Raw genomic sequence first — 27792 nt, forward strand, 5'->3', positions numbered from 1 at the left:
TCTATGAACTTGCCAGGCCCCTCATTGGATACCTTGGGGTGTCTTCTTTCCAAAGTGGGGTCACATGTGGGGTATTTATACTGCCCTGGCTTTTTAGGGGCCCTAAAGCATGAGAAGAAGTCTGGGATCCAAATGTCTAAAAATGCCCTCCTAAAAGGAATTTGGGCCCCTTTGCGCATCTAGGCTGCAAAAAAGTGTCACACATCTGGTATCGCCGTACTCAGGAGAAGTTGGGGAATGTGTTTTGGGGTGTCATTTTACATATACCCATGCTGGGTGAGAAAAATATCTTGGTCAAATGCCAACTTTGTATAAAAAAATTGGAAAAGTTGTCTTTTGCCAGGATATTTCTCTCACCCAGCATGGGTATATGTAAAATGACACCCCAAAACACATTCCCCAACTTCTCCTGAGTACGGCGATACCAGATGTGTGACACTTTTTAGCAGCCTAGGTGGGCAAAGGGGCACATATTCCAAAGTGCACCTTTCGGATTTCGCAGGCCATTTTTTACACATTTTGATTGCAAAGTACTTCTCACACATTTGGGCCCCTAAATTGCCAGGGCAGTATAACTACCCCACAAGTGACCCCATTTTGGAAAGAAGACACCCCAAGGTATTCCGTGAGGGGCATGGCGAGTTCCTAGAATTTTTTATTTTTTGTCGCAAGTTAGTGGAATATGAGACTTTGTAAGGAAAAAAGAGAAAAAAAAAAAATCATCATTTTCCGCTAACTTGTGACAAAAAAAAAAAAAATTCTAGGAACTCGCAGTGCCCCTCACGGAATACCTTGGGGTGTCTTCTTTCCAAAACGGGGTCACTTGTGGCGTAGTTATACTGCCCTGGCAATTTAGGGGCCCAAATGTGTGAGAAGTACCTTGCAATCAAAATGTGTAAAAAATGGCCTGCAAAATCCGAAAGGTGCACTTTGGAATATGTGCCCCTTTGCCCACCTTGGCAGCAAAAAAGTGTGACACATCTGGTATCGCCGTACTCAGGAGAAGTTGGGGAATGTGTTTTGGGGTGTCATTTTACATATACCCATGCTGGATGAGAGAAATATCTTGACAAAAGACAACTTTTCCCATTTTTTTATACAAAGTTGGCATTTGACCAAGATATTTTTCTCACCCAGCATGGGTATATGTAAAATGACACCCCAAAACACATATTCCAAAGTGGCACATATTCCAAAGTGCACCTTTTGGATTTCACCGGTCATTTTTTACACATTTTGATTGCAAAGTTCTTCTCACACATTTGGGCCCCTAAATTGCCAGGGCAGTATAACTACGCCACAAGTGACCCCATTTTGGAAAGAAGACACCCCAAGGTATTCTGTGAGGGGCATGGTGAGTTCCTAGAATTTTTTATTTTTTGTCGCAAGTTAGTGGAATATGAGACTTTGTAAGAAAAAAAAAAAAAAAAAAAAATCATCATCATTTTCCGCTAACTTGTGACAAAAAATAAAAAGTTCTATGAACTCACTATGCCCATCAGCGAATACCTTAGGGTGTCTACTTTCCGAAATGGGGTCATTTGTCGGGGTTTTCTACTGTTTGGGCATTGTAGACCCTCAGGAATCATGACAGGTGCTCAGAAAGTCAGAGCTGTTTCAAAAAGCGGAAATTCACATTTTTGTACCATAGTTTGTAAATGCTATAACTTTTACCCAAACCATTTTTTTTTTTTTGCCCAAACATTTTTTTTTTATCAAAGACATGTAGAACAATAAATTTGGTGATAAATTTATATATGGATGTCATTTTTTTTGCAAAATTTTACAGCTGAAAGTGAAAAATGTCATTTTTTTGCAAAAAAATCGTTACATTTTGATTAATAACAAAAAAAGTAAAAATGCCAGCAGCAATGAAAAACACCAAATGAAAGCTCTATTAGTGAGAAGAAAAGGAGGTAAAATTCATTGAAGTGGTTAAGTAAGAAAAGTGAGCTTAGACCTGGATTATGACACATTTACTATCTGCAACACTTGAAATGTCTCAGAAAAGTCACGTCCAATGCCAGGCAGGCCCCTTGCGCATTTTTTAAAGAATAAGTCATACAACACATTGCAGTTGCACCAAATACATGAAAACTGTGCACCATGTCCTAAATTTGGTGCAACCACACAACGCAAAACCAGACTTAAAAGTGACATGAAAACGATGAATTCTCTGATCACACACTCCCTTTAAGCACTCTGTATAAAGATGCTTACCTTTCGAAAAATTTCTAGCATTCTTGCTTGAAAGACCCTTTCATTTCTGTCCAAACAGGTTATAATATCCACTTCTACGTCAGCCGCCACAAAGCTAGGAGGAGTCTGAAGGAGAGCACAAACACAAGTCTAAAAACAGTGCCCGTTAGAAGAAACAAGTGACTAATGTAACACAATATAGCTATGAAACCTCTACATCTCAGGAGAACGGGCTGTATGCACACACAAGGTCTTCTGGTAATGGTGCCAATCTGCCAGTATACGCTGGCCTCAGACAGGGTTTTTATGTGTAAAAGCACAAAAATACCCAGGAATACATGTTTTTAGTAGCAGTTTGTCAATGGTGTCAGTATATGGGACTGACAGAGAAAGCAGAATTATAGAGTTTAAATGGAGTGGCAAATGCTTGACTGCCGTCCAATTCAGACTCCACTGCATGACCCCAGTAAGAAGAGGAGCGAGGGGCTCAGGATCCTCAGTGATCAGACACTGATCACCTATACTGTGGAAAGGTGATATATATTGATTGTGGGAATAGTACTTTAAAGGCTATGGACACCTCTGACACAGAGAAATGATTTTCACATATGTTAGTGCTTACATTAAAGGGGTTGTCTCACTTCAGCAAATGACATTAATCATGTAGAGGAAGTTAATACAAGGCTCTTACTAATGTATTGGGATTATCCATATTGTCTCCTTTGCTGGCTGGATTCATTTTTCCATCATATTATACATTGATCATATCCAAGAGTTACGACCACCCTGCAATCCACATTATAGGAAAAGGCTCCAGCCTATGCGCACTCCCGAGGCTGGTGCCTTTTCCTCTAGTGTGCAAGCACGGCCACCACTGATGGATTGCAGGGTGGTCGTAACTCCTGGATAAGAGCAGTGTATAAGGTGATGGAAAAATGAATCCAGCCAGCAAAGGAGGCAATAATAACAATCACAATACATTAGTAAGTGCCTGGTATTAACTTCCTCTACATGATAAATTACATTTGCTGAAGTGACTCCTTTAAGTTAGAAAGTTGCACGAGGGGATATGAATCTGATTAGTGGAGGTCCAATCACACATGGAGAGGTGGTGAAGTATACTGCCACACCATTCAGCTGTACTTGACTAATTCCGGCCGCTCTTTAAAGAATTATGGGGTCCCAATGGTCAGACCCCACCATTCCAGAACATGGAGCGCTCTTCTCAGCGTGCCCCATGTTCCCTCAGCAGTACAGGGGAAAAAGAAGCAGTCTCTCCCTCCCCCTGTGCCGCTGCCACTGCTGGGGCGGTATTTTATACTGCACTGTGGTATCTGGTTCTGCTGGAGCGGTATTTTGCACTGCACTGTGGTATCTGGTTCTGCTGGGGCGGTATTTTATACTGCACTGTAGTATCTGGTTCTGCTGGGGCGGTATTTTGCACTGCACTGTGGTATCTGGTTCTGCTGGGGCGGTATTTTATACTGCACTGTGGTATCTGGTTGTGCTGGGGCAGTATTTTATACTGCATTGTGGTATCTGGTTCTGCCGGGGCGGTATTTTGCACTGCACTGTGGTATCTGGTTCTGCTGGGGCGGTATTTTATACTGCACTGTAGTATCTGGTTCTGCTGGGGCGGTAGTTTGCACTACACTGTGGTATCTGGTTGTGCTGGGGCGGTATTTTATACTGCACTGTGGTATCTGGTTGTGCTGGGGCAGTATTTTATACTGCACTGTGGTATCTGGTTGTGCTGGGGCGGTATTTTATACTGCACTGTGGTATCTGGTTCTGCTGGGGTGGTAGTTTGCACTGCGGTATCTGGTTCTGCCGGGGCGGTATTTTGCACTGCACTGTGGGTGGTATCTGGTTCTGCCGGGGCGGTATTTTGCACTGCACTGTGGGTGGTATCTGGTTCTGCCGGGGCAGTATTTTGCACTGCACTGTGGGTGGTATCTGGTTCTGCCAGGGCAGTATTTTGCACTGCACTGTGGGTGGTATCTGGTTCTGCCAGGGCGGTATTTTGCACGGCACTGTGGTATCTGGTTCTGCCGGGGCGGTATTTTGCACTGCATTGTGGTATCTGGTTCTGCCGGGGCGGTATTTTGGACTGCATTGTGGTATCTGGTTCTGCTGGGGCGGTAGTTTATACTGCACTGTGGTATCTGGTTCTGCTGAGGCGGTATTTTATACTGCACTGTGGGTGGTATCTGGTTCTGCTGGGGCGGTAGTTTATACTGCACAGTGGTATCTGGTTCTGCTGGGGCGGTATTTTGCACTGCATTGTGGTATCCGGTTCTGCTGGGGCGGTATTTTGCACTGCACTGTGGGTGGTATCTGGTTCTGCCGGGGCGGTATTTTGCACTGCACTGTGGGTGGTATCTGGTTCTGCCGGGGCGGGATTTTGCACTGCACTGTGGGTGGTATCTGGTTCTGCCGGGGCGGTATTTTGCACTGCACTGTGGGTGGTATCTGGTTCTGCCAGGGCGGTATTTTGCACGGCACTGTGGTATCTGGTTCTGCCGGGGCGGTATTTTGCACTGCATTGTGGTATCTGGTTCTGCCGGGGCGGTATTTTGGACTGCATTGTGGTATCTGGTTCTGCTGGGGCGGTAGTTTATACTGCACTGTGGTATCTGGTTCTGCTGAGGCGGTATTTTATACTGCACTGTGGGTGGTATCTGGTTCTGCTGGGGCGGTAGTTTATACTGCACAGTGGTATCTGGTTCTGCTGGGGCGGTATTTTGCACTGCATTGTGGTATCCGGTTCTGCTGGGGCGGTATTTTGCACTGCACTGTGGTATCTGGTTCTGCTGGGGCGGTAGTTTATACTGCACAGTGGTATTGCTAACCCTGCCTATTTCTGTTGCCTCGCCTTCTGTCAATTTGGACCCGCCTACAACATGGGGCCCTGTCTGCCCCAGGGCCAATGCATCAACCTTTGTGTGTGCTGTCCTACCTGGTATACTATGGATCAGTACGGGGTCCAGACAGGGAGACCCCCAGGATAAGTTTATGGAGGATTACTGCCATCTCACAAAAAAGTGACACAAATGGATTTAGTCCCAGTGGCAAGAAGCCGCCTGCAGTCACATCAGCAGAATACCTGAAGGGCGCGGGCAGGCTACCCAGGGGGACAGTGACATCTCCGCTAATGTATTGGAGACACCGCGCCCCTTGTTACCTTAAACTTCCTTGACTTCTTCTCCATTTTGTAGCCTTTTCACTGGCACTCATCAGCCGTGCTCCTAGGATATGATTCAAACTCCGCACACGCGCCCTCATTGGCTGCAGGATCGGAACATTGGTGCGTGACGTCACCAACACCATCTCCTCATTGGCGGCCATGTTCTCGGAGACCAATGTCAACCGGAAGTATGCGCCGAACCTATGAAATACGTATCTGTGAGCTCACAGTCTGATATTCAATCTACGAAACTCACTTTACTCATTTCTAAGCACTGGACAGTATAACGTCTCTACATTGTAGCTTTGTAGAACTAACTCTAATGGTAACTGTTTTGTGAGGACTCGCTGAAGGGTGTTTCAAAGTGCTATTCTCGATCTGATTACTCAGCGTTTGATTAGTACGCCTGTCCTGTAGTAAATAGCGCATCCATCTTGGTGCCATGATGTTGCCGTCCTATTATAAGCACACTGCAGAAGTAGAGTGAAGTGCAGAGTGTTGTGATGTATTATATAGCTTTTTTTGTATTTCGACTTTGGGCAGCTTTCTCCAGTAACAAATATGGCCGCTGGGCGTTCTATAGCCAGGACGAGTTATGGATGACCGATGCATGTGTTTGACGAATCAGGAACATCATAGGCAGCATGGCTGGCAGCAGACTGGAGAAGCTGGGAACTGTGTTCACCAGGTACATACTGTGCCCTTGTTAGAGGGGACTCTGCCTTCTGGGCTGTGTTATGGTGTCGTGCATGGGGTTTATTAGTCACACCACCTTGGATCTGCTCCTGGTATCACCCTCATCCTCACATATAGCTGCATGTAGTATTTTCTGTACTGCTTTAACTGGTGTGGTCTGTCTGAAAGAATGTGCGACCACACAGCGTGGCTGTGACGTGGCCTAATTATACTAATTAGGACAGGATGATTTAGTTGGTCTTTACTATTACTGGCCGCACATCGTCCGCATTATTGCATGACCATAAGGCCTCATGCACACGGACGTTTTTTTTCACGGTCCGCAAAACGGGGTTCCGTTGGTCCGTGATCCGTGACCGTTTTTCCGTCCGTGGGTCTTCCTTGATTTTTGGAGGATCCACGGACATGAAAAAAAAGTCATTTTGGTGTCCGCCTGGCCGTGCGGAGCCAAACGGATCCGTCCTGAATTACAATGCAAGTCAATGGGGACGGATCCGTTTGATGTTGACACAATATGGTGCCATTTCAAACGGATCCGTCCCCATTGACTTTCAATGTAAAGTCTGGAGTTCTGTTATACCATCGGATTGGAGTTTTCTCCAATCCGATGGTATATTTTAACTTGTAGCGTCCCCATCACCATGGGAACGCCTCTATGTTAGAATATACTGTCGGATATGAGCTACATCGTGAAACTCATTTCCGACAGTATATTCTAACACAGAGGCGTTCCCATGGTGATGGAGACGCTTCAGGTTAGAATATACAAAAAAACTGTGTACATGACTGCCCCCTGCTGCCTGGCAGGTGCTGCCAGGCAGCAGGGGGCAGACCCCCCCCCCCTGTTTTTAACTCATTGGTGGCCAGTGGGCCCCCCCTCCCCTGTTGTTAACTCGTTGGTGGCCAGTGTGCGCACCCCCCTCCCTCCCTCTATTGTTTTAATACATTGGGGCCAGTGTGCGCGCGCCCCCCAACCCCCCCTCCCTCCCTCTCTTGTTTTAATACATTGGGGCCAGTGTGCGCGCGCCCCCCCAACCCCCCTCCCTCCCTCTATTGTTTTAATACATTGGGGCCAGTGTGCGCGCGCCCCCCCAACCCCCCCTCCCTCCCTCTATTGTTTTAATACATTGGGGCCAGTGTGCGCACCCCCCCACCCCCCTCCCTCCCCCCATTGTAATCATCATCGGTGGCAGCGGAGTAGAAGATTTTCATACTTACCTGGCTGCTGGCTGCTGCGATGTCTGCGTCCGGCCGGGAGCTCCTCCTACTGGTAAGTGACAGCAATGCGCCGCACAGACCTGTCACTTACCAGTAGGAGGAGCTCCCGGCCGGACGCAGACATCGCAGCAGCCAGCAGCCAGGTAAGTATGAAAATCTTCTACTCCGCTGCCACCGATGATGATTACAATAGAGGGAGGGAGGGGGGGGGGGGTTGGGGGGGGTGCGCACACTGGCCCCAATGTATTAAAACAATAGAGGGGGGGGGGGGGTTGGGGGGGGTGCGCACACTGGCCCCAATGTATTAAAACAATAGAGGGAGGGAGGGGGGGTTGGGGGGGGCGCGCGCACACTGGCCCCAATGTATTAAAACAATAGAGGGAGGGAGGGGGGGTTGGGGGGGGCGCGCGCACACTGGCCCCAATGTATTAAAACAATAGAGGGAGGGAGGGGGGGTTGGGGGGCGCGCGCACACTGGCCCCAATGTATTAAAACAATAGAGGGAGGGAGGGAGGGGGGTGCGCACACTGTGCCACCAACAGTTAACAACAGGGGAGGGGGGGGCCGCACAATGATATTCAAACTGGGGAGGGGGGGGGGGTCTGCCCCCTGCTGCCTGGCAGCCCTGATCTCTTACAGGGGGATATGATGGGGTTAATTGTACTATCATATCCCCCTGTAAGAGATCGGGTGCTGCCAGGCAGCAGGGGGCAGTCTTGTACACAGTTTGTAGTGTATTCTAACTAGAAGCGTCCTATCACCATGGGAACGCTTCTGTGTTAGAATATACTGTCGGATCTGAGTTTTCACGAAGTGAAAACTCAGCTCTGAAAAAGCTTTTATGCAGACGGATCTTCGGATCCGTCTGTATGAAACTAACCTACGGCCACGGATCACGGACACGGATGCCAATCTTGTGTGCATCCGTGTTCTTTCACGGACCCATTGACTTGAATGGGTCCGTGAACCGTTGGCCGTGAAAAAAATAGGACAGGTCATATTTTTTTCACGGCCAGGAAACACGGCTCACGGATGCGGCTGCCAAACGGTGCATTTTCCGATTTTTCCACGGACCCATTGAAAGTCAATGGGTCCGTGAAAAAAAACGGAAAACGGCACAACGGCCACGGATGCACACAACGGTCGTGTGCATGAGGCCTTAGGGCTCATGCACACGACCGTGTGCCGGCTGTTGCCGTGTTGTGGCCCGCAATACACGGGCAGTGGCCATGTGCATACTGCATCACGGATCGCGGACCCGTTCACGTCAATGAGTCCGAGAGATGTGGAACGGATGCACGGATCGGAAGCACTATGGTGTGCTTCCGTGGGTTTACTGTACGTGCCTCCGCACCGCAAATAAAGTAGTGCACGCGCTACTTTTTTGCGGTGCGGATAGATCACGGACCCATTCAAGTTGAATGGGTCTGGATCTGTCTGCGGCAGCCGCACGGCTGTTGCCGTGCATTGGGGACCGCAAATTGCGGTCCCCAATGCACGGAACGGCCGGCACACCATCGTGTGGATGAGCCCTTAGGGCAATGCAAACTTGGTACAAGACTGCCCCCTGCTGCCTGGCACCACCCGATCTCTTACAGGGGGATATGATAGCACAATTAACCTCTTCAGGTGGGGCACCTAAAGGGGTTAATTGTACTATCATATTCTCCTGTAAGAGATCAGGGCTGCCAGGCAGCAGGGGGCAGACCCCCCCTCCCCAGTTTGAATATCGTTGGTGGCACAGTGTGTGCCCATCGCCCCCCCCCTTCCTCCCTCTATAGTTAAAATTCGTTGGTGGCACAGTGTGTGCCCATCGCCCCCCCCTTCCTCCCTCTATAGTTAAAAATCGTTGGTGGCACAGTGTGTGCCCATCGACCCCCTCCATCTTCCCCCCCCCCCCCCCATCATTGGTGGCAGCGGAGTTCCGATCGGAGTCCCAGTTTAATCGCTGGGGCTCCGATCGGTAACCATGGCAACCAGGAAGCTACTGCATCCCTGGTTGCCATGGTTACTTAGCAATAGTACAATTGTAGAAGATTCATACTTACCTGCCTGCTGCTGCTGCGATGTCTGTGACCGGCTGGGAGCTCCACCTACTGGTAAGTGAAAGGTCTGTGCGGTGCATTGCTAAAGAACTGTTACTTACCAGTAGGAGGAGCTCCCGGCCGGTCACAGACATCGCAGCAGCAAGCAGGTAAGTATGATTTTTAACTATAGAGGGAGGAAGGGGGGGGGGGGGCGATGGGCACACACTGTGCCACCAACGATATTCAAACTGGGGAGGGGGGGGGTCTGCCCCCTGCTGCCTGGCAGCCCTGATCTCTTACAGGAGAATATGATAGTACAATTAACCCCTTTAGGTGCCCCACCTGAAGAGGTTAATTGTGCTATCATATCCCCCTGTAAGAGATCGGGTGGTGCCAGGCAGCAGGGGGCAGTCTTGTACCAAGTTTGCAGTGTATTCTAACCTGAAGCGTCCCCATCACCATGGGAACGCTTCTGTGTTAGAATATACTGTCGGAAATGAGTTTTCACGAAGTGAAAACTTAGATCAGAAAAAGCTTTTATGCAGACGGATCTTCGGATCCGTCTGTATGAAAGCAACCTACGGCCACGGATCACGGACACGGATGCCAATCTTGTGTGCATCCGTGTTCTTTCACGGACCCATTGACTTGAATGGGTCCGTGAACCGTTGTCCGTCAAAAAAATAGGACAGGTCATATTTTTTTGACGGACAGGATACACGGATCACGGCCTCGGCTGCAAAACGGTGCATTTTCCGATTTTTCCACGGACCCATTGAAAGTCAATGGGTCCGCGAAAAAAAACGGAAAACGGCACAACGGCCACGGATGCACACAACGGTCGTGTGCATGAGGCCTTATAAAGCTAAAAATATGGTAATATAATTGCAGCATTTTTGGGTCTGCCGATTGGCGATTGCGATTGCTTTGGCGATATAGTGTGCAGGCCTAATGAGCAGCTTTCTGTCACGTGACTATTTACATTTAAGGCAATGGAGTAAAAGTCGTGTTGCACTGTGATACCATTGACAGTCGTTAGATCCAATGTCGCCATGTAGCCTTAACTCTTAGGGCTCATGCACAAGATCGTATGTATTTTGCGGTGCACAAAACACGGATACGCAAAAAAATATGGATGACATCCATGTGCATTCTGTATTTAGCGGAACAGAACATCTGGTCCTTAGTAGAACAGTCCTATCCTTGTCCGTAATGTGGACAATAATAGGACATGTTCTGTTTTTACAGATATAGAGGAATACACACGGAGTAACTTCATTTTTTTTTTTTTGCAGACCCATTGAAATGAATGGTTCAGCATAAAAAAACAGAACGGACACGGAAAGAAAATAAGTTTGTGTGCATTTGCTGAGCCACAAATTATAGAACACAGAGAGTTCTTATCCGTTTTTCCAATGGCACACGCGAGAACTGTGGCATGCACACGGACTGCATCCGTATTTTGCCACAAAACGGATACGTTCGTGTGACTGCACCCATAACGATATAGACCAACTAAATAATGCAGTCATAATTAGTTTAGTTTAGTTTGAGAGCGCTGTTCGGATGATTGTGCAGTACTCGAAAGCAGGCTGGGCACGCCACAGTCACGTGGTCATGCCCTTATTATCATTATGGGTGTGCACACCTGTGAACTACATTGCCACCATCATACCTGACTATTTTTTTGGCCAATGATCGCTAACGAGTGGTCCTAGTAAGTAGTTAAGGTACTTTCACGCTTGCGTTTTTCTTTTCCGGCATAGAGTTCCGTCCTAGGGGCTCTATACCGGAAAAGAACTGATCAGTTTTATCCCCATGCATTCTGAATGGAGAGTAATCCGTTCAGGATGCATCAGGATGTCTTCAGTTCAGTCTTTTTGACTGATCAGGCGAAAGATAAAATCGCAGCATGCTACGGTTTGATCTCCGGCCGAAAAAAAACTGAACACTTGCCTGAATGCCAGATCCAGCATTTTTTTCCCATAGGAATGTATTAGTGCCGGATCCAGCATTAAAAATACCGCAATGCCGGATCCATCCTTCTGGTCTGCACATGCACAGACCTTTTTAAAAGTGTAAAAAAAAAAAAAAAAATACAAACTGACAGACGGATCCGTCTACAAATGCTGTCCGTTTGCATGCAGATCGCCGGATCCGGCAGGCTGTTCCGGCAACGGAACTGCTTGCCAGATCACTCTGCCGCAAGTGTGAAAGTACCCTTAGCGATCATCTGGCAGTCTGAGGGTACATTCACACACGGTGGTTTTTGTGGCAGAAAATTCTTCAACTGAAAATCGGTTCCATTCACCTTAATGGGGCTTGCAGAAATCTATGTGCTTGCTGCCCCATTCATATGAATGGAACTGATTTTCAGTGGCAGAATTATCTGCCGCGTCCGAAGGCACCTTAATACTGCTGACCATTTCCTGATGAATGAGCCAATGCTTGTTCATCGGGCAATTAAAAATCATCATTTGCAGGCGGCAGAAGTCTAATCACAATCTGCTGACGGCAAATAATGATTCAGTATGGGGAAGAGTGGTTGTATAATGATCGCTCCTCCCTATACTGAGGAGGAGATCTCTGCATGTCATAGCATCAGTCTCCTCCACTAGTGAGCAGACGATTGCCAGGAAGCAATTGCCTGTTAAATCGGGCTGTCTAGTACAGTCTTAAAGGGGTATTCCCATCACAGACAATGAGGGCATATCGCTTGGATACGCCCCCATTGTCTGATAGGTGCGGGTCCCACCTCTGGGATCCGCACCTACAATGAGAATGGAACGGGGAGAGCTGTGGCTGGAGGACTCCGGATTTCCCAGGGTCCGTCCACCACCAAGCGCTGCTCCCATAGAAGTGAATGTGAGTGCACCACGCACCTGCTCCCATTCATTTCTACGGGGCAGACGGAAATAGCTGTTGGAGAACCTAAAACAGTGATGGCTAACCCTGGCACTCCAGCTGTGGTGAAACTACGACTCCCACCATGCTCCATTCATTTCTACTACAGCTGGATGTTAGCCTTCACAGACCTAAAGTATTGGGAGGGGTTTCCAAACTTTGAGAACCCTTTTACCTACACCCTTCTCCAGAAGATCTACCTATTACTGTACAACTGGGACAGATGTTTGTGACTGTGACTTGTATCTTTACTAGAACACGAGATCTCATGCGAGCTGGGGTAATAAAGCGAAATGAGAAGCCCATCTGGTACGATGTATATGCTGCTTTTCCACCAAAAAGGGAGCCAACCTATGAGAAACCGCTCAACCGCAGGAACAAGCTGCCGGACAATGTGCCTGCAATTCTGTACAGTGAGGATGTCATACGCGCGTGAGTTTATGATCTATTTGATTCGCTTTGCTTATTGGTATAACATGCATAAAAGTAGAGGTACCGGTACTAAGGGCTCATTCAGACTAGAGAGATTCCCGAGTGGTGAATGGGCAGCACCGAGACTGAACACTTATCCATTAGGCCCCTTTCAGACGAGCGAGTGTTACGCTCCGGACTCGCAGCGTGAGTATGCAACAGCACCCGTCCTGCCCTTCCAGCACTGCTGGGGTCACATAGCATTTTATTAATTTAGCACACTATGTCAGTGTTATCCAATACATTCCAGAACTATAAAGGTTACATAGCATAAATCCCTATGATGCTATGAGACCCCAGCAGCGCTCCAGAGTTAGGCCAGACACACACAAGTGAGTTCAATGTGAGAAACTCACAGCATGTGGCAGTTGGGCCCCTTTCACACGAGTGAGTTTTCTATGCTTGACGTGAACGCATAACACCCGCACTGAATCCTGACCCAGTCATTTCAATGGGTCTGTGTACATGAGCGTTTTTTTTTTCACGCATTAAAACTGTTTTGCGTGAAAAACGCAGCGAGTTCTATAATCGGCGTTTTTCACGCAGCCCTGACCCCATAGAAGTGAATGGGGCTTCAGGGAAAAACGCATTGCATCCCGAAGCAAGTGCGGATGCGATGCGTTTTTCACTAATGGTTGCTAAGAGATGTTATTTGTAAACCTTCAGTTTTTTATCACTCGTGTGAAAAACGCATCAAAATACATTGCACCGCACGGAAAAAAAATAAACAACTGAACGCAATCGCAGACAAAACTGACTGAACTTGCTTGCAAAATTGTGCGAGTTTCCCTGAACGCATCCGGACCTTAGAGTTCCTATTCTGACCTCCGCTTCTCTGACAGGATCGCACAGTATTATAATGATATATAATTCTTTGTGACCCTGAGAGTCCTTGAATCTATTGTAATAAACTATAGCATTATGTCAGTGTAATACAATAGATTCCATGGACTCTCGGGTACACACAATATTATAGTTTTGTTGTTTTGACCATGTTATTTTTCTTTCTTTCATCAGTAAATTTTATGAGACTTATGGTGGTGCAGGAATATTTCATTTATACCGAAAAAACTTCAGATCTATTTGTCAAAGGTAAGAAAAAGTAATTGAAAAAAATTCCAATTATATTTCTGAAAACCCAGGTAGCTTTTATTTTGGAACTAGTAGGACATGATGCTCACCTCATACCACTATTTCCACATATTTATCAATACACATCTACCGTGGCCTGTACCTGAGTTAAAAAAAAAAAAAAAAAAAAAAGTTTGCATAGTGACTGTGCTTCTTTGTACAATCATTACTATGAAGGAACAGTTATGTTTGGGCTTCCCTAATGGCACGTTCTGCAATATTGCTCACTGTTTCAGCTGCACAGATAGATGCATTTCTCTCAGAAGCAATGGGTGTATCCTTACCTCCCACTATGTTTGTTTTCTTCTAAGGAGCTCAGAAAGCTGATAAGGAGGAATAAATCACACTAGGGGTCCATTCACACGTCCGCAAATGGGTCCGCATCCGTTCCGCAATATCGGGAATGGGTGTGGACCCATTCATTCTCAATGGGGCAGGAATGGATGCATCCGCATTTCCGGAGCGCGGCCACAAACTTCTGGGCTTCAGCCCTGAACTTCCGGGACGTGGCTCCACAAAAAAAATAGAACATGTCCTATTCTTGTCCGCAATTTGCGGATCCGCAATACACCAGGACGTGTGATTGGACCCTTACAGATAGGCAGGATGGTCCTGTGGTGTTCAGAAGCAGTGTAGAAGCTAGCTCTGACACGCCTCCACTTCCTCTCGGCCGTATTCTGAGTCTCTATTACCAGTGCCAATCTTGCCTGACAATAGGACTGCAAATTAGGTGGAAGTGAGACCACTGGCCATGACTTTACAGCTTCCGGTGGATGCTGACATATTTTTTTAATGAAATTGTGTGAAAGTACAGTGACTCATTAATGTTAATTTAAATTTTATAGTACAAAAAAATCTAGGTATGCAGATATTTGGCTGCTTTAAGATGGCCATAATTTCTCCAAACAGCCCCGCATGTTTTATGCCAGAACAAAACAGGGAAAGTTTTTGGTTGGCAAAGCGCTCCTTGCAGACTAGATCCAATTCACTTGTTAGCTATCTTAGGCCTCTTTCACACAGGAGAGAATTCCGTGCGGGTGCAATGTGTGAGGTGAACGCGTTGCACCCGCACTGAATCCGGACCCATTCACTTCAATGGGGCGGTTCAGATGATCATTGATTTTCACGCATCACTTGTGCATTGCTGCGATTTTCACGCATATTCTATATTCTGCGTTTTTCACGCAACGCAGTCCCCATAGAAATGAATGGGGATGCGTGAAAATCGCAAGCAAGTGTGGATGCGGTGCGTTTCTCAAGCATGGTTGCTAGTAGATGATCGGGATGAGCAACCCCATTAAAGTCAATTTGCTGTATTATTTTCCCTTATAACATTGTTATAAGGGAAAATAATAGCATTCTTAATACAGAATGCTTACTAAAATGTGACATGAGGGGTTAAAAAATAATGAACTCACCTCATCCACTAGTTCATAATCTCCTCCTTTTTTCAGGACCTGCCAAAGGATCTTTTGATAACGTAATCGCGCTCACCACGTGGTGAGCGCAGTGACGTCATCGCAGGTCCTGCTGAATAAAGACAGAAGATTCTATCTTCGTTCAGCAGGACCTGCGCTGACGTCACCACGCTCACCACGTGGTGAGCGTGATTACGTCATTAAAGGTCCTTTTGCTGATCCTGAAAGAAGACGATGCCGGCTGCACGAACAAAAAAAGATTTTAAGAAAAAAAAATATAACACACAAGGGGCAAAAAATGGCAGGAAGCGGTCTTAAAACACCACCACATAAAGCAATGTTTGTAGTTCCATAATGTCTGATTGGAGAGTATGTATCATCTGGCTGCAGTGGCCACCAAAAGTCACTGTACTAGTGTGAAACTCCTGTAGACAAATAGCAGAGTCTGTCACCTCCCTATGGCCAGATACAGTGCTTACATGGCTCTGTAGCACACCTATACAGGATTGTAACGGTGTCTTTGTCTTTAGAATTGCAGAAGCAGGAAAAACTAACTTTGATTGATATGCAAATGAGCACTCGCAAGTGCCCAGGGGCGGCTTTCACTGTGTTGGTGCCCAGGCTGCCCTGCCTTTTTTCATTGTTCCCCAGCCTCTGCATATGCCCGCCATCCTATTCCCTTGCATCATCCTAAGGTCCGGCCGAGATCCTGCAACTGTGCACTGCCTCGCCGGGCCGCAGCATGCGCACTGCGATGTCCATTGTGGGCATTGCATCGCTTTAACTACTGTGCATGCGTCAGAAAACGCCACATTGCCGCTGGTTTTGCGCCCTTTCGCCGGAGCATGCGCAGTAGTTAAAGCGATGCCGTGCCAATAATGGGCATCGCAGTGCGCATGCTCCGGCCCGGCGAGGAAGTGCACAGTCGCGGGATCTCGGCCGGACCTTGGGATGACGCAAGGGAATAGGAGGGTGGGCATATGCAGAGGCTGGGGAACAATTAAAAAAGGCAGGGCAGCCTGGGCACCAACACAGTGAACGCCGCCCCTGGGCACTTACGAGTGCTCATTTGCATATCAATCAAAGTTAGTTTTTCCTGCTTCTGCAAGTCTAAAGACAAAGGTACCATAACATTCATGTATAGATGTGCTATAGGGCTATGTAAGCGCTGTATATGTCCATATGGAGGTGACAGACTCCCTTTAAAGATAGGAACATATTTGGTTGAACATCTTTAATCATTGTCTGGTAACTCTTCTTTGGCTCAGATTTGTGGAAACATACACAGAACTTCAAAAAGCAGGAGAAGTGAGTGAAGACAAGCTGTTTGAGGAGACCTCTAAAGCACTGCTTGCAGAAGGCATTATTTTAAGGAGGGCAGGTCCTTCAGGGGTAAGTACATTTGGCACATTTACAATTTTAGACTGTACTCCTTCTCTACTCTTCACTGGTGGACACACATGCTGTGGAGGGATCCCTACTGATTTTGTTTTTATATCCAGTAACATACCATTTTTAGGTGTGTATGACTTTTTATTTTATCACTTTTTATAAAAAAAAAATTGACGAGTGAAGCAATAAAAAAACCACTTGAGTTGGTAATTTTGATTTTTTTTTTTTTTTTTTTCCCATTACATCATTCACCGTATAGGAGAAGTACTTTTTGTGTTTTAGTACATGGTGATTCTAATGACGATTATTTTTTTTATTGTTTATTTTTTAAATGGGGAAAGTTGGGTGATTTTAAAATTTTTATATCTCTTAAATTTTTTTTATATTTATAAAAACATCTTAAAATTTTTTCATTTATATTTAGCCCTCCTAAGGGACTTTAAGGCCTCTTTCACACCTGCGAGATTTCCACGCGGGTGCAATGCGTGAGGTGAACACATTGCACCAGCACTGAATCTGGACCTATTCATTTCTAAGGGGCTGTGGATATGAGCGGTGATTTTCACGCATCACTTGTGCCTTGTGTGAAAATCGCAGCATGCTCTACTTTGTGCGTTTTTCAAGCAATGCAGGCCCCATAGAAGTGAATGGGGCTGCGTGAAAATCGTAAGCATCCGCAAGCAAGTGCGGATGCGGTGCGATTTTTCACGCACTGTTGCTAGGAGACTATCGGGATGGGGACCCGATCATTATTATTCTTCCTTATTTTATGGTTATAAGGGAAGATAATAGCATTCCTAATACAGAATGCTTAGTAAAATGGGTCTGAAAGGGTTAAATAATAATAAAAAAATTTAACTCCCCTTAATCCACTTGTTTGCGCAGCCCGGCTTCTCTTCTATCTTCATCTTTGCTGTGCAGTAGGAAAAGGACCTGTGGTGACGTCACTGCGCTCATCACATGGTCCGTCACATGATCATCACCATGGTGATGGACCATGTGATGAGCGCAGTGATGTCATCAAAGGTCCTTTAACCAGGTCCTGAAGAAAGAAGAGAAGTCGGGCTGCGCGAACAAGTGGATTAAGGTGAGTTAAATTATTTTTATTTTATTTAACCCCTCCATCACTATTTTACTAAGCATTCTGTATTAAGAATGCTATTATTTTCCCTTATAACCATGTTATAGGAGAAAATAATACAATCTACACAACACCTAACCAAGTACCAAACATGCCGATTTTTCTCACGCGCGTGCAAAACGCATTAAAATGTTTTGCACTTGCGCGAAAAAATTGCGCATTTTTCTGCGACCCACCCACATCTTATGAAAGAGGCCTAACATGTAATTATCTGATACCTGCTACCATAGACTGCAATCATTAGCAGTCTATGAGAGAATCGCTAGAATCACTTTGCTTTGGCAGGCCTTGGAGCCTTCCAGTAATTGACCGTTCAGATACCATGGTCACAAATAACCACGGCATCTGAGGGGGTTTAAGGTTCATTATCACAGACTAAAACAGCAGGCACTTGACTTCAGCGCCTGACCTGGAACTATCTATTATTATTTTTTTCCATAAATCTCTTTTTATTGTACAAATAAACAATAGCATCGGAGATAAACATCTGATTGCAAGAAATCTGCACGCAGGCGGTCTAAGAATCATAAGATATCATAGCATATATCTCCATATAACACAGAAGGAGCCCAAGTGTTCATTTCCATGCCCAGTTTAATGTCCTGATAAAGTAGGTGATCTGGGCAGTGATAAGACAACAGAGTCTAATCCGAAGTATAGGACCAATCATAAAGGAACTGTTGCTCTGTTACAAGACTTGTATAAGCACAATGTAAAACTAGATGACTAGAAAATGACAAAAATATTATAATAGCCAGGACACGCTGCGTACGAGATGGGACCCCAGACACCCCCCAGCACATGATTGATTAACAGATGATGATGTTAGATATTTCTTGGATGACATTTGCCAGCACAGAGATACTAACAGGAAAATGTGTATGAGTTATAAAGCTATAGAGCTACATATGAGACATCAGGTTTAACTAAAAGCATTTCAGGGCTCCCATACCCGGAGAAATTTTTCATGTCTGCGTTCTATCCATGAGGTAAGTTCTTCCAGTCTGCAAATTTTGTCTACCTTATTTAACCATTCCCGCTGAGAAGGTGGTGAGGAACACAACCAGTGTAATGGTATTAATAGTTTTGCTGCAAGTATAAGAAAATAAGGCAATTCCTTCTTATCGGGCCTAAAAGGCAGGGAATCTTGCCATAGCAATATCAATTGTGGCGTTAAGGTCACAGGTACAGGGCAGACTTTCCTTATTGTTTCCTCCACCCCTGACCAGAAAGGTCTAATTTTTTCACAGAACCACCAGATATGAGACATCGTACCTGAACTGGTCTTACATCTCCAACAAACATCAATATCCACCACGCCTTGTTCATAGAGGAATGCTGGAGTTCTATACCATCTAGTTAAGGTCTTATGAGTTTTGCTGCAAACGAATACATCTGGAAAATCCATTTGATCTAGAAAGTATCTGTTGGGCCTCTATTTCACAAAAGGAAGTATGCAATTAGTCTTCCCACTCTTTCAAAAAAGTTGGCAACTCTTCTTTCCCAACCTTTAATGTTAGCTTATACATTTTGGACATTGACTTCGGCCATGATAAGTGTGTTCTCAAATTCTGTATTTGGTCTGTTATATAACCTATTTTCAATGGCTTTCTGGCATATTTGATAAAAATGTGAGTACCGCAAGATGTGTAAGGGGGGACCTGATAGTTTTTGCGAGAGGGATTCTTGTGATGGAATTATCCCCCTGAGAAGAAGGTGGGGGAGGACCCCCGAATATAAATGGCAAAAATATGCTGGTGTTAAAGGTGATGGGAAAGGTGCACTATATGAATGATTTCTACTACCATGCCAAGATAGTAAAAGGCCCTTAGTCAAAATATTAATATTACGTATTGAGGAGTGGAGTTTGTCTTTGGACCATATTAAGAGAGTAAGTGAGCAGTGCAAACAATCTCTTTCCAACAAAAGAGACAAGGAGCAACCCATATATTTGTTAATATCTAACCAGCGTTGTAGTTGAGTGGCTGTATAATATATTTTTATATCTGGCAGTCCTATTTCCCCTTGTTGTCTTGGTAAAGAGAGAAGCCTATAACTCAACCTGGTGGCGTGAATTTTTCCACAGAAATTTGGAGAATAGTCTTCTAACTGTTTGAAAGAATGAGGCTGGCAAGTGTATGGGGGCCACCTGCATCAAATACAAAAATGTTGGTAAAATATAAGTTGTAATATAGTGTTTCCTCCCTATCCATGATAGATGAGGGATTTTATCTGTGGCTAATTGTGAGCGTACTTGATTGATAATTAAAATCATAGACCTTGGAGAGATCATCGGGTACTCTCATACCTAGGTATGTTATTAAAGTCGCTTGCAAGGCAAAAGGTGTTGAGGCTTTCAGTGTTTTCTCTTCTGCTGTGTCTAATGTAGGGCTGAAACGATTATTCGAATAACTCGATTAAATCGAGTCAAAAAATTCATCGATGCAGTTTCCCTGCATCGAGGAATCGTTTAGATCACGTGATCACGGAGCGGGAGTGAAATTAAGCATCTCACTCACCGCTTCCGTGTCCTCCGGAGGCCAGAGAGGCAGGACTGAGCCGGCCGGCACAGCTGAGGGAGGAGGAGGGAGTCTCTCCCTCCCCACTGTGCGCGGCTGCCGCTGAAGACCAATGAGGACAGAGGAGGAGGGGAGGGACTGTGGCCATTGCGCCACCAATGAATGTGCCGGCCATATCCCACAGGGTCCCCCTCCTTTCCCCCCATCATTGGTGGCAGTGTCAGTTCCGATCGGAGCCCCAGCAGTGTAATGCTGGGGCTCCGATCGGTTACCATGGCAGCCAGGACGCTACTGAAGTCCTGGCTGCCATGGTATGTTAGTGAGCAGAGAGCAGCGCATTATACTCGCGTGCGCTGTGGTCGGCGTTCGCTCCTTCTCATAGGCCTGTGCGGCGCATTGCTAATGCTGTAAGCATTAGCAATCCGCCGCACAGACAGAAGAGGGAGCGACCGGCGGCCACAGCGCACGTGAGTATAATGCGCTGCTCTCTGCTCACTAACATACCATGGCAGTCAGGACTTCAGTAGCGTGACTCCTGGCTGCCATGGTAACCGATCGGAGCCCCAGCATTACACTGCTGGGGCTCCGATCGGAACTGACACTGCCACAAATGATGGGAGGGGGGGAAGAGGGGGACCCTGTGGCCACTGCCACCAATGATTAATACTGGGGAGAGGGAGGGGGGCAGGCAGATCAGAGGCTGGGGGGGGGGAGGCAGATCAGAGGCTGGGGGGGGGAGGCAGATCAGAGGCTGGGGGGGGAGGCAGATCAGAGGCTGGGGGGGGAGGCAGATCAGAGGCTGGGGGGGGGAGGCAGATCAGAGGCTGGGGGGGAGGCAGATCAGAGGCTGGGGGGGGAGGCAGATCAGAGGCTGGGGGGGGGAGGCAGATCAGAGGCTGGGGGGGGGAGGCAGATCAGAGGCTGGGGGGGGAGGCAGATCAGAGGCTGGGGGGGGGAGGCAGATCAGAGGCTGGGGGGGGAGGCAGATCAGAGGCTGGGGGGGGGAGGCAGATCAGAGGCTGGGGGGGGGAGGCAGATCAGAGGCTGGGGGGGGGAGGCAGATCAGAGGCTGGGGGGGGGGAGGCAGATCAGAGGCTGGGGGGGGGAGGCAGATCAGAGGCTGGGGGGGGAGGCAGATCAGAGGCTGGGGGGGGGAGGCAGATCAGAGGCTGGGGGGGAGGCAGATCAGAGGCTGGGGGGGGGAGGCAGATCAGAGGCTGGGGGGGGGAGGCAGATCAGAGGCTGGGGGGGGGAGGCAGATCAGAGGCTGGGGGGGGGAGGCAGATCAGAGGCTGGGGGGGGAGGCAGATCAGAGGCTGGGGGGGGAGGCAGATCAGAGGCTGGGGGGGGAGGCAGATCAGAGGCTGGGGGGGAGGCAGATCAGAGGCTGGGGGAGGAGGCAGATCAGAGGCTGGGGGAGGAGGCAGATCAGAGGCTGGGGGAGGAGGCAGATCAGAGGCTGGGGGAGGAGGCAGATCAGAGGCTGGGGGAGGAGGCAGATCAGAGGCTGGGGGAGAGGCAGATCAGAGGCTGGGGGCAAGCAGATCAGAGGCTGGGGGGAGGCAGGTGGAGAGAGAGTGGTTAATGGAGGCTGCAAGCACCACCTTGGCATGTATAAAGTTATTGGTTTAGAGAGGGGTTAATGAAGGCACCTCCAAGGTGCTTTCATTAACCTCTTCAAACCAATAACTTTATACATGCCTAATGCCAAGGTGCTTCCATTAACCCCTCCAAACCCAATGGGCATGTATAAAGTTATTGGTTTGGAGGGGTTAATGGAAGCACCTTGGCATTAGGCATGTATAAAGTTATTAACCCCTTCAAACCAATAACTTTATACATACCTAATTACGTACGTTATTTTAAGTAGCTTTTTCTTATTAGATTACTCGATGAATCGAGAAATATAATCGATAGAATACTCTATTAGAAAAATATTCGTTTACTGCAGCCCTAGTCTAATGTAATGTTAAATTTGGAGAAATCTGAAATTCTTATTTTAAAGTTAGACAACCGACCGAACTCTTGGAATAGAGAGAGGTTATGTGGGAAGGCGATTGTTGGATTGGTAAGGAATATTAAGAGGTCATCTGCATATGCGGCTGCCATGTGAGTACCTGATGGAGCTTGTAGTCCACAAATGTGCGGGTGTTGCCTTCTAGCCTGAACTAATGTTTCCATGCATAAGACAAATAAGCTTGGTGAAAGGGCGCACCCCTGACGCGTGCCATTAGCAATAGTAAAAATCGGTGATGGTAAGTTATTAACTTTGACCCTTGCCGAGGGGCAAGTACAGTCATGATCAAAAGTTTAAGACCACTTGTAAAATGGCAAAAAATCATATTTGGCATGGCTGGATCTTTACAAGGTTCCAAGTAGAGCTTCAACATGCAACAAGAAGAAATGGGAGTGAGACAAAACATTTTTGGAGCATTCAATTTAATAAAAACAACAAATAAACTGAAACAGGCTGTTTTTCAGCTGATCAAAAGTTTAGGACCACACCTCCAAAATAAAACTAAACCCCCCCCCCCCACCCAAAATAGAAATCCAACTTCGCTGTTATTGTTTATCACTCCAAAAATTCCTTTCGGCATGCTTGATGCAAGCGTTTCCATGAGGTGAGTGGGAACATTTCTCCAAGTGATGAAGACGGCCGCACGAAGCCCATCCACTGTCTGGAACTGTTGTCTATTTTTGTAAACTTCCCGTGCCATCCATCCCCAAAGGTTCTCAATTTGATTTAGATCAGGGGAACACGCAGGATGGGCCAAAAGATGTTATTCTCCTGGAAGAAGTCCCTTGTCCTGCGGGCATTGTGTACTGTAGCGTTGTCCTGTTGAAAAACCTAGTCGTTACCACACAGACGAGGGCCCTTAGTCATGAGGAATGCTCTCTGCAACATCTGGACATAGCCATCGGCCGTTTGACACCCCTGCACTTCCTGAAGCTCCATTGTTCCACTGAAGGAAAAAGCACCCCAGACCATTATGGCGCCTCCTCCACTGTGGCGCGTAGAAAACATCTCAGGTGGGATCTGCTTGTCATGCCAGTAACGTTGGAAACCATCAGGACCATCAAGGTTAAATTTTTTTCTCATCAGAGAATAAAACTTTCTTCCACCTTTTGAATGTCCTATGTTTGGTGCTGTCTTGCAAAGTTCAAACGAGCAGTTCTGTGGCGTTCAAGGAGACAAGGTCTTTGAAGACGTTTTTTGTTTTTGAACCCCTTCAGTCTCAGATGCCGTCTGATGGTTATGGGGCTGCAGTCAGCACCAGTAAGGGCCTTAATTTGGGTCAAGGATCGTCCAGTGTCTTGACGGACAGCCAATTGGATCATCCGGCTCAGTGCTGATGACATTTTTTTGGGGTCTTCCACTTGACTTTTTTGTTCCATAAACCTCAGGATCATTTAAGAAATTCCAAATGACTGTCTTACTGCGTCCCACCTCAGCAGCGATGGCGCGCTGTAAGAGACCCTGCTTATGTAGTTCAACAACCCGACCACGTTCAAAAAGGGAGAGTTTCTATGCCTTTGCCATCACAACGTGTGACTACCTGACAGAAAATGACAATGAATCCACATCTTTGCACAGATTTGGCCTTTTAAAGGCATGTGGTCCTAAACTTTGGATCCGCTGAAAAACAGCCTGTTTCAGTTTTTGTTGTTTTCATTAAATTGAATGCTCAAAAAATGTTTGGTCTCATTTCTTCTTGTTGCATGTTGAAGCTCTACTTGGAACCTTGTTAAGATCCAACAATGTAAAATATGATTTTTTTGCAAATTTTCAAGTGGTCTTAAACTTTTGATCAGGACTGTATATAGTGAGAAAATAGCATTAAGAAAGGGTATTGGGATGCCAAATCTTAGCAAAGTTTTTTTCCTAAAAATCCTATCAAAGGCCTTCTCTGCGTCCGTGCTAAGAAGGACCATGGGAATCTTATTGGACTTTGCAAAGTGTATAGCGTTTAGAACCCTAGTTGCATTGTGCTTGCCTTCTCTGGAGGGTACAAAGCCTGTCTGCTCCTTATGTATCAAAGAAGGAAGGAATGCTTGTATGCGTCTGGCCAAGATTTTTGCCCATAATTTCACATCACAATTCAGAAGTGAGATTGGACGGTAGCTACTGCAGAGCTCCGGATCTTTGCCATCTTTCGGCAGGATAGCAATGTGAGCCTTTAACGCCTGTCTGGGAAATTCACAACCCTTCTGCAGCGCATAGCAGAGATTGAAAGTGGGGTAGTAGGACAGTTTGGAACTTTTTATAATTTATGGGCAAGCCATCAGGACCTGGACTTTTCCCTATGGGTGTCGATGACCGAGCTTGCCGAATTTCTGACTGATATAGGTTCCAATAATAATGATGCATTCCCTTGGGAAAGCACTGGTAGATGCAAACACTCCAAGAAGATCCTGATGTCCTCTGTACATTTCTCTCTCCTCCCCAGTTCTTCTTCTACATTTAGGTGATATAGCTGCCCATAAAAAGTAGTAAATTGGGAAGCGATTTCATCAGTTTGATGTAACAGAGTTTGTGGAGGAACGTACAGAGGCTATATGAGTGCGACCCGAGAAACCTTTTAAGTAAAGAGGTCATCATCTTCCCTCCCCTATCTCCATGAGTGTATATACGTTGCTTTGCATACGTTAAATTTTGGGCGAATCTGGTCCCTAATAGATCTTTAAGTAGAAGAGAGGAGGGTCTCATTCAATCTCCAGGACCAGGCTTTCCTTTCAAATGTAGAAAGCCGTAGAGGGACATGAATGGGATTCGAGATCGAATCTATGCCTGCAGACCCCACCTCGGCTAAATGCGCTTGGGATATAAAAAGAATAATCAATACGTTGATATGAATGATGTACCTGCAAAAAAAAAAAGGTATAATCTTTAACATCTGGATGAAGCGTTCTCCAGATATCTACTAAATGGAGACGGTCTAAAGAAGATTTCAGATTACTTAAACCTGTGAACGAAATAGCAGAGCGTGAAGATGATGAGTCTAACAAAGGGTTAAGTGTAACATTTTATTTTCTTTTTTATTCCTTCATTAAGCAAATGGCATTTATCAAGTAGAGGAAGTTAATACAAGGCCCTTACTAATGTGTTGTGATTTTCCATATTGCCCCCTTTGCTTGCTGGATTCATTTTTCCATCACATTATACAATTCTTGTATCCAGGGATAATGACCAGCACTCCAGCAGCGGCGGTTGTGCTTGCACACTATAGGAAAAAGCGCCAGCTTATAAACACTCCTGGCCATCAGAGAGGCGAGTGTGGCCACCTCTGCTGGGTTGCAGGGTGGTCGTGACCCCTAGAAACAAGCAGTGTATAATTTGATGGAAAAATTAATCAAGCCAGCAAAGGAAGTAATATGGATAATAACAATACATTAGTAGGTGCCTTGTATTTACTTTCTGTGCATGATAAATGCCATTTGCTTAAGTGAGACAACTCCTTTAACCACCTAACTGTTTTGCCCAAGTCTAGCTCGGGCAGTGGGAAAAGTCGCTAACTGGAGGGGGAGGGCTGCTTTAGATGGTGATATCTCCTGAATGATAGCAGCTAGAAACATGTAACTGATCTTGTTTGAAAGCTGACAGTCCAGTTTCATACCAGTACATAAAATGTCATACAATGACAGCAATATGTTCAGTACAGGGGAAGATATCATTGATAGAAATCTGGATGCTGTGAATGTAGCTGAAAATGAAAGTAAAAACAGGTTTTACCCGCGATTATTCATGACTCGATTTCTAACAGTAATTTCTCCTCTGTTGCTTAGACTTTAGCTGTCATTTAGCTGACCGCTAAAGTCTAAGCAACAGAGGAGAAATCACTGTTAGAAATCGAGTCTGGAATAATCGCAGGTAAAACCTGTTTTTACTTTCACTTTCAGCTACATTCACCAGCATCCCAATTTCTATAAGTGATATCTTCCCCTGTACTGAACATATTGCTGTAATTGTATGACATTGTATATACTGGTATTGTCTGAAAGCTTGGAATGTCCGCATTCAAACAGGACCAGTTGCATGTTTCCTGCTGCTACCATTCAGGATATAGCAGCATCTAAAGCAGCCCTCCCCCTCCCGTTAGCTCTTTTTCCCACTGCTGGAGCTGGACTGGGGCAAAACAGTTAGGGGGTTAAAGACCTGACATCTGCCATAATTGTACGGCAGATGTCGGGAAGGTGGTTTACACTGTCCACCTGATCCGTATAGACTTTTGCTTGAAAAAAAGGAAAGGTCTTATCTACGTGAAAAATGTCCTTTGTGTATTTTCTGTGTTCCTTTTAATCCCCACAACTACGGTAATACTTCTGTGCAAAGTATAGTCAAAGAAAATAAAGTTATCAAAAATAATTTTTTTTTAAAGCTTCCATTTTCTGAGTCTTAGGAAAATTCATTGATTCCAAACTTTATTTGCTTCCTGGAATACTTGCAGCTGAATATATTACATATATCAGAAAGGCACTAAATGTATAACTGTGGAATTGAATAAATGTGCCACTTTGAACAACCCCTTTAAATAAATATGCTAATGGTTCAGCAACCTCTGCCTCTTCTGCTGATCTGAAGGTACTCCCTGAATCCTCCTTTCATTTCTATAAGCGATACTAGAACAGCTAAGCAAGTCTGTATGCTGGGAGTTGTAGTTTCACAGCAGATGGAGTGCTGATGTTTTCTGACCATTATTCTAGTTTATCATATTACTCTTCCTTGAAATGTATTACAATGACAACTGGGTGTTACCAGTTGGGAGTGTGTCCCTGCACAGTCTGACACTGTTCAGCTAGTGCTGCTGGTGTCAGACTGTGTAGGGATGTAGGGTAACACCCAGTTGTCCATTTGTTCATGTATTTCTAGAAGGAATGACACAACAAGAAGTTCCAAGTTAAAGATGCTTATTTTATGGAGAATGCAAATGTATTTGCTTAAACAGACAATTCAAGAATGGTGATAAATTCTCTTTTAAGGGAATGTCTTAGCCGCCTTATGCTGCACTCACATCGCCGTGATAGATGAGCCCAATGATATGCCTACTGCCCCTGCCACTATGACCATTTTATTCCTATTAACATCAGGGGAAAACTGACAATCAGCAGCCAGAGGGCGAGATCAGCTTGCGTATCGCCTATAGCTGCACGCCACTCAGTTTCAGATTTAAGTTCTATAAAACGACTTCCTGTTAGCAGTGATTTCTGCATGCCTCTCACTACATTATGGGGTGACAGGATCCCTTTAACAATCCTTATTACAGCTGTTGTTATTCTCGTTCTAGGTCTCGCACCGGCAGTCTTCTGTACCAGAAAGCCAACCAGAGTCCACAGTGCAATCTGCCACTGAAGAAGCCTCCTGATTAGCGGAACGGACTACTCCCAACAGTGTGACAACTTGTACTATTTGGATGTTTTGTTTGGTGACGGCACAGCCTTATGAACATTGGGGAAATCTTGCATATTAAACAAAGTATTTCAAGTTCCTAAA

General features: G+C 46.0%; 2 protein-coding genes across 2 annotated transcripts in view; one reads left to right on the forward strand and one right to left on the reverse strand.

Moving 5' to 3' along the window:
• LOC122933005 overlaps window positions 1-5482 on the reverse strand; it is a 91613-nt gene extending 86131 nt beyond the window's left edge. Inside the window, exons 1-2 of the mRNA XM_044287730.1 lie at window positions 5384-5482; window positions 2221-2325 (exon numbers count right to left, since the gene is read on the reverse strand). Of these exons, the coding sequence (XP_044143665.1) occupies window positions 2221-2325; window positions 5384-5410 (132 nt within the window). The 5' untranslated portion in view covers window positions 5411-5482. The remainder of the gene's footprint in view (window positions 1-2220; window positions 2326-5383) is intronic.
• A 440-nt stretch (window positions 5483-5922) lies between these two features.
• Window positions 5923-27792, forward strand: MRPS23 (mitochondrial ribosomal protein S23). Its single transcript, XM_044286979.1, has 5 exons — window positions 5923-6074; window positions 12487-12663; window positions 13720-13794; window positions 16520-16643; window positions 27587-27792. Exons 1-5 carry the CDS (start codon window positions 6031-6033, stop codon window positions 27662-27664), a joined length of 498 nt encoding a protein of 165 aa, XP_044142914.1. The 5' UTR covers window positions 5923-6030; the 3' UTR covers window positions 27665-27792.

The sequence above is a fragment of the Bufo gargarizans genome, chromosome 3 (genome assembly GCF_014858855.1).
Source record: "Bufo gargarizans isolate SCDJY-AF-19 chromosome 3, ASM1485885v1, whole genome shotgun sequence".
Lineage (NCBI taxonomy): Eukaryota > Metazoa > Chordata > Amphibia > Anura > Bufonidae > Bufo > Bufo gargarizans.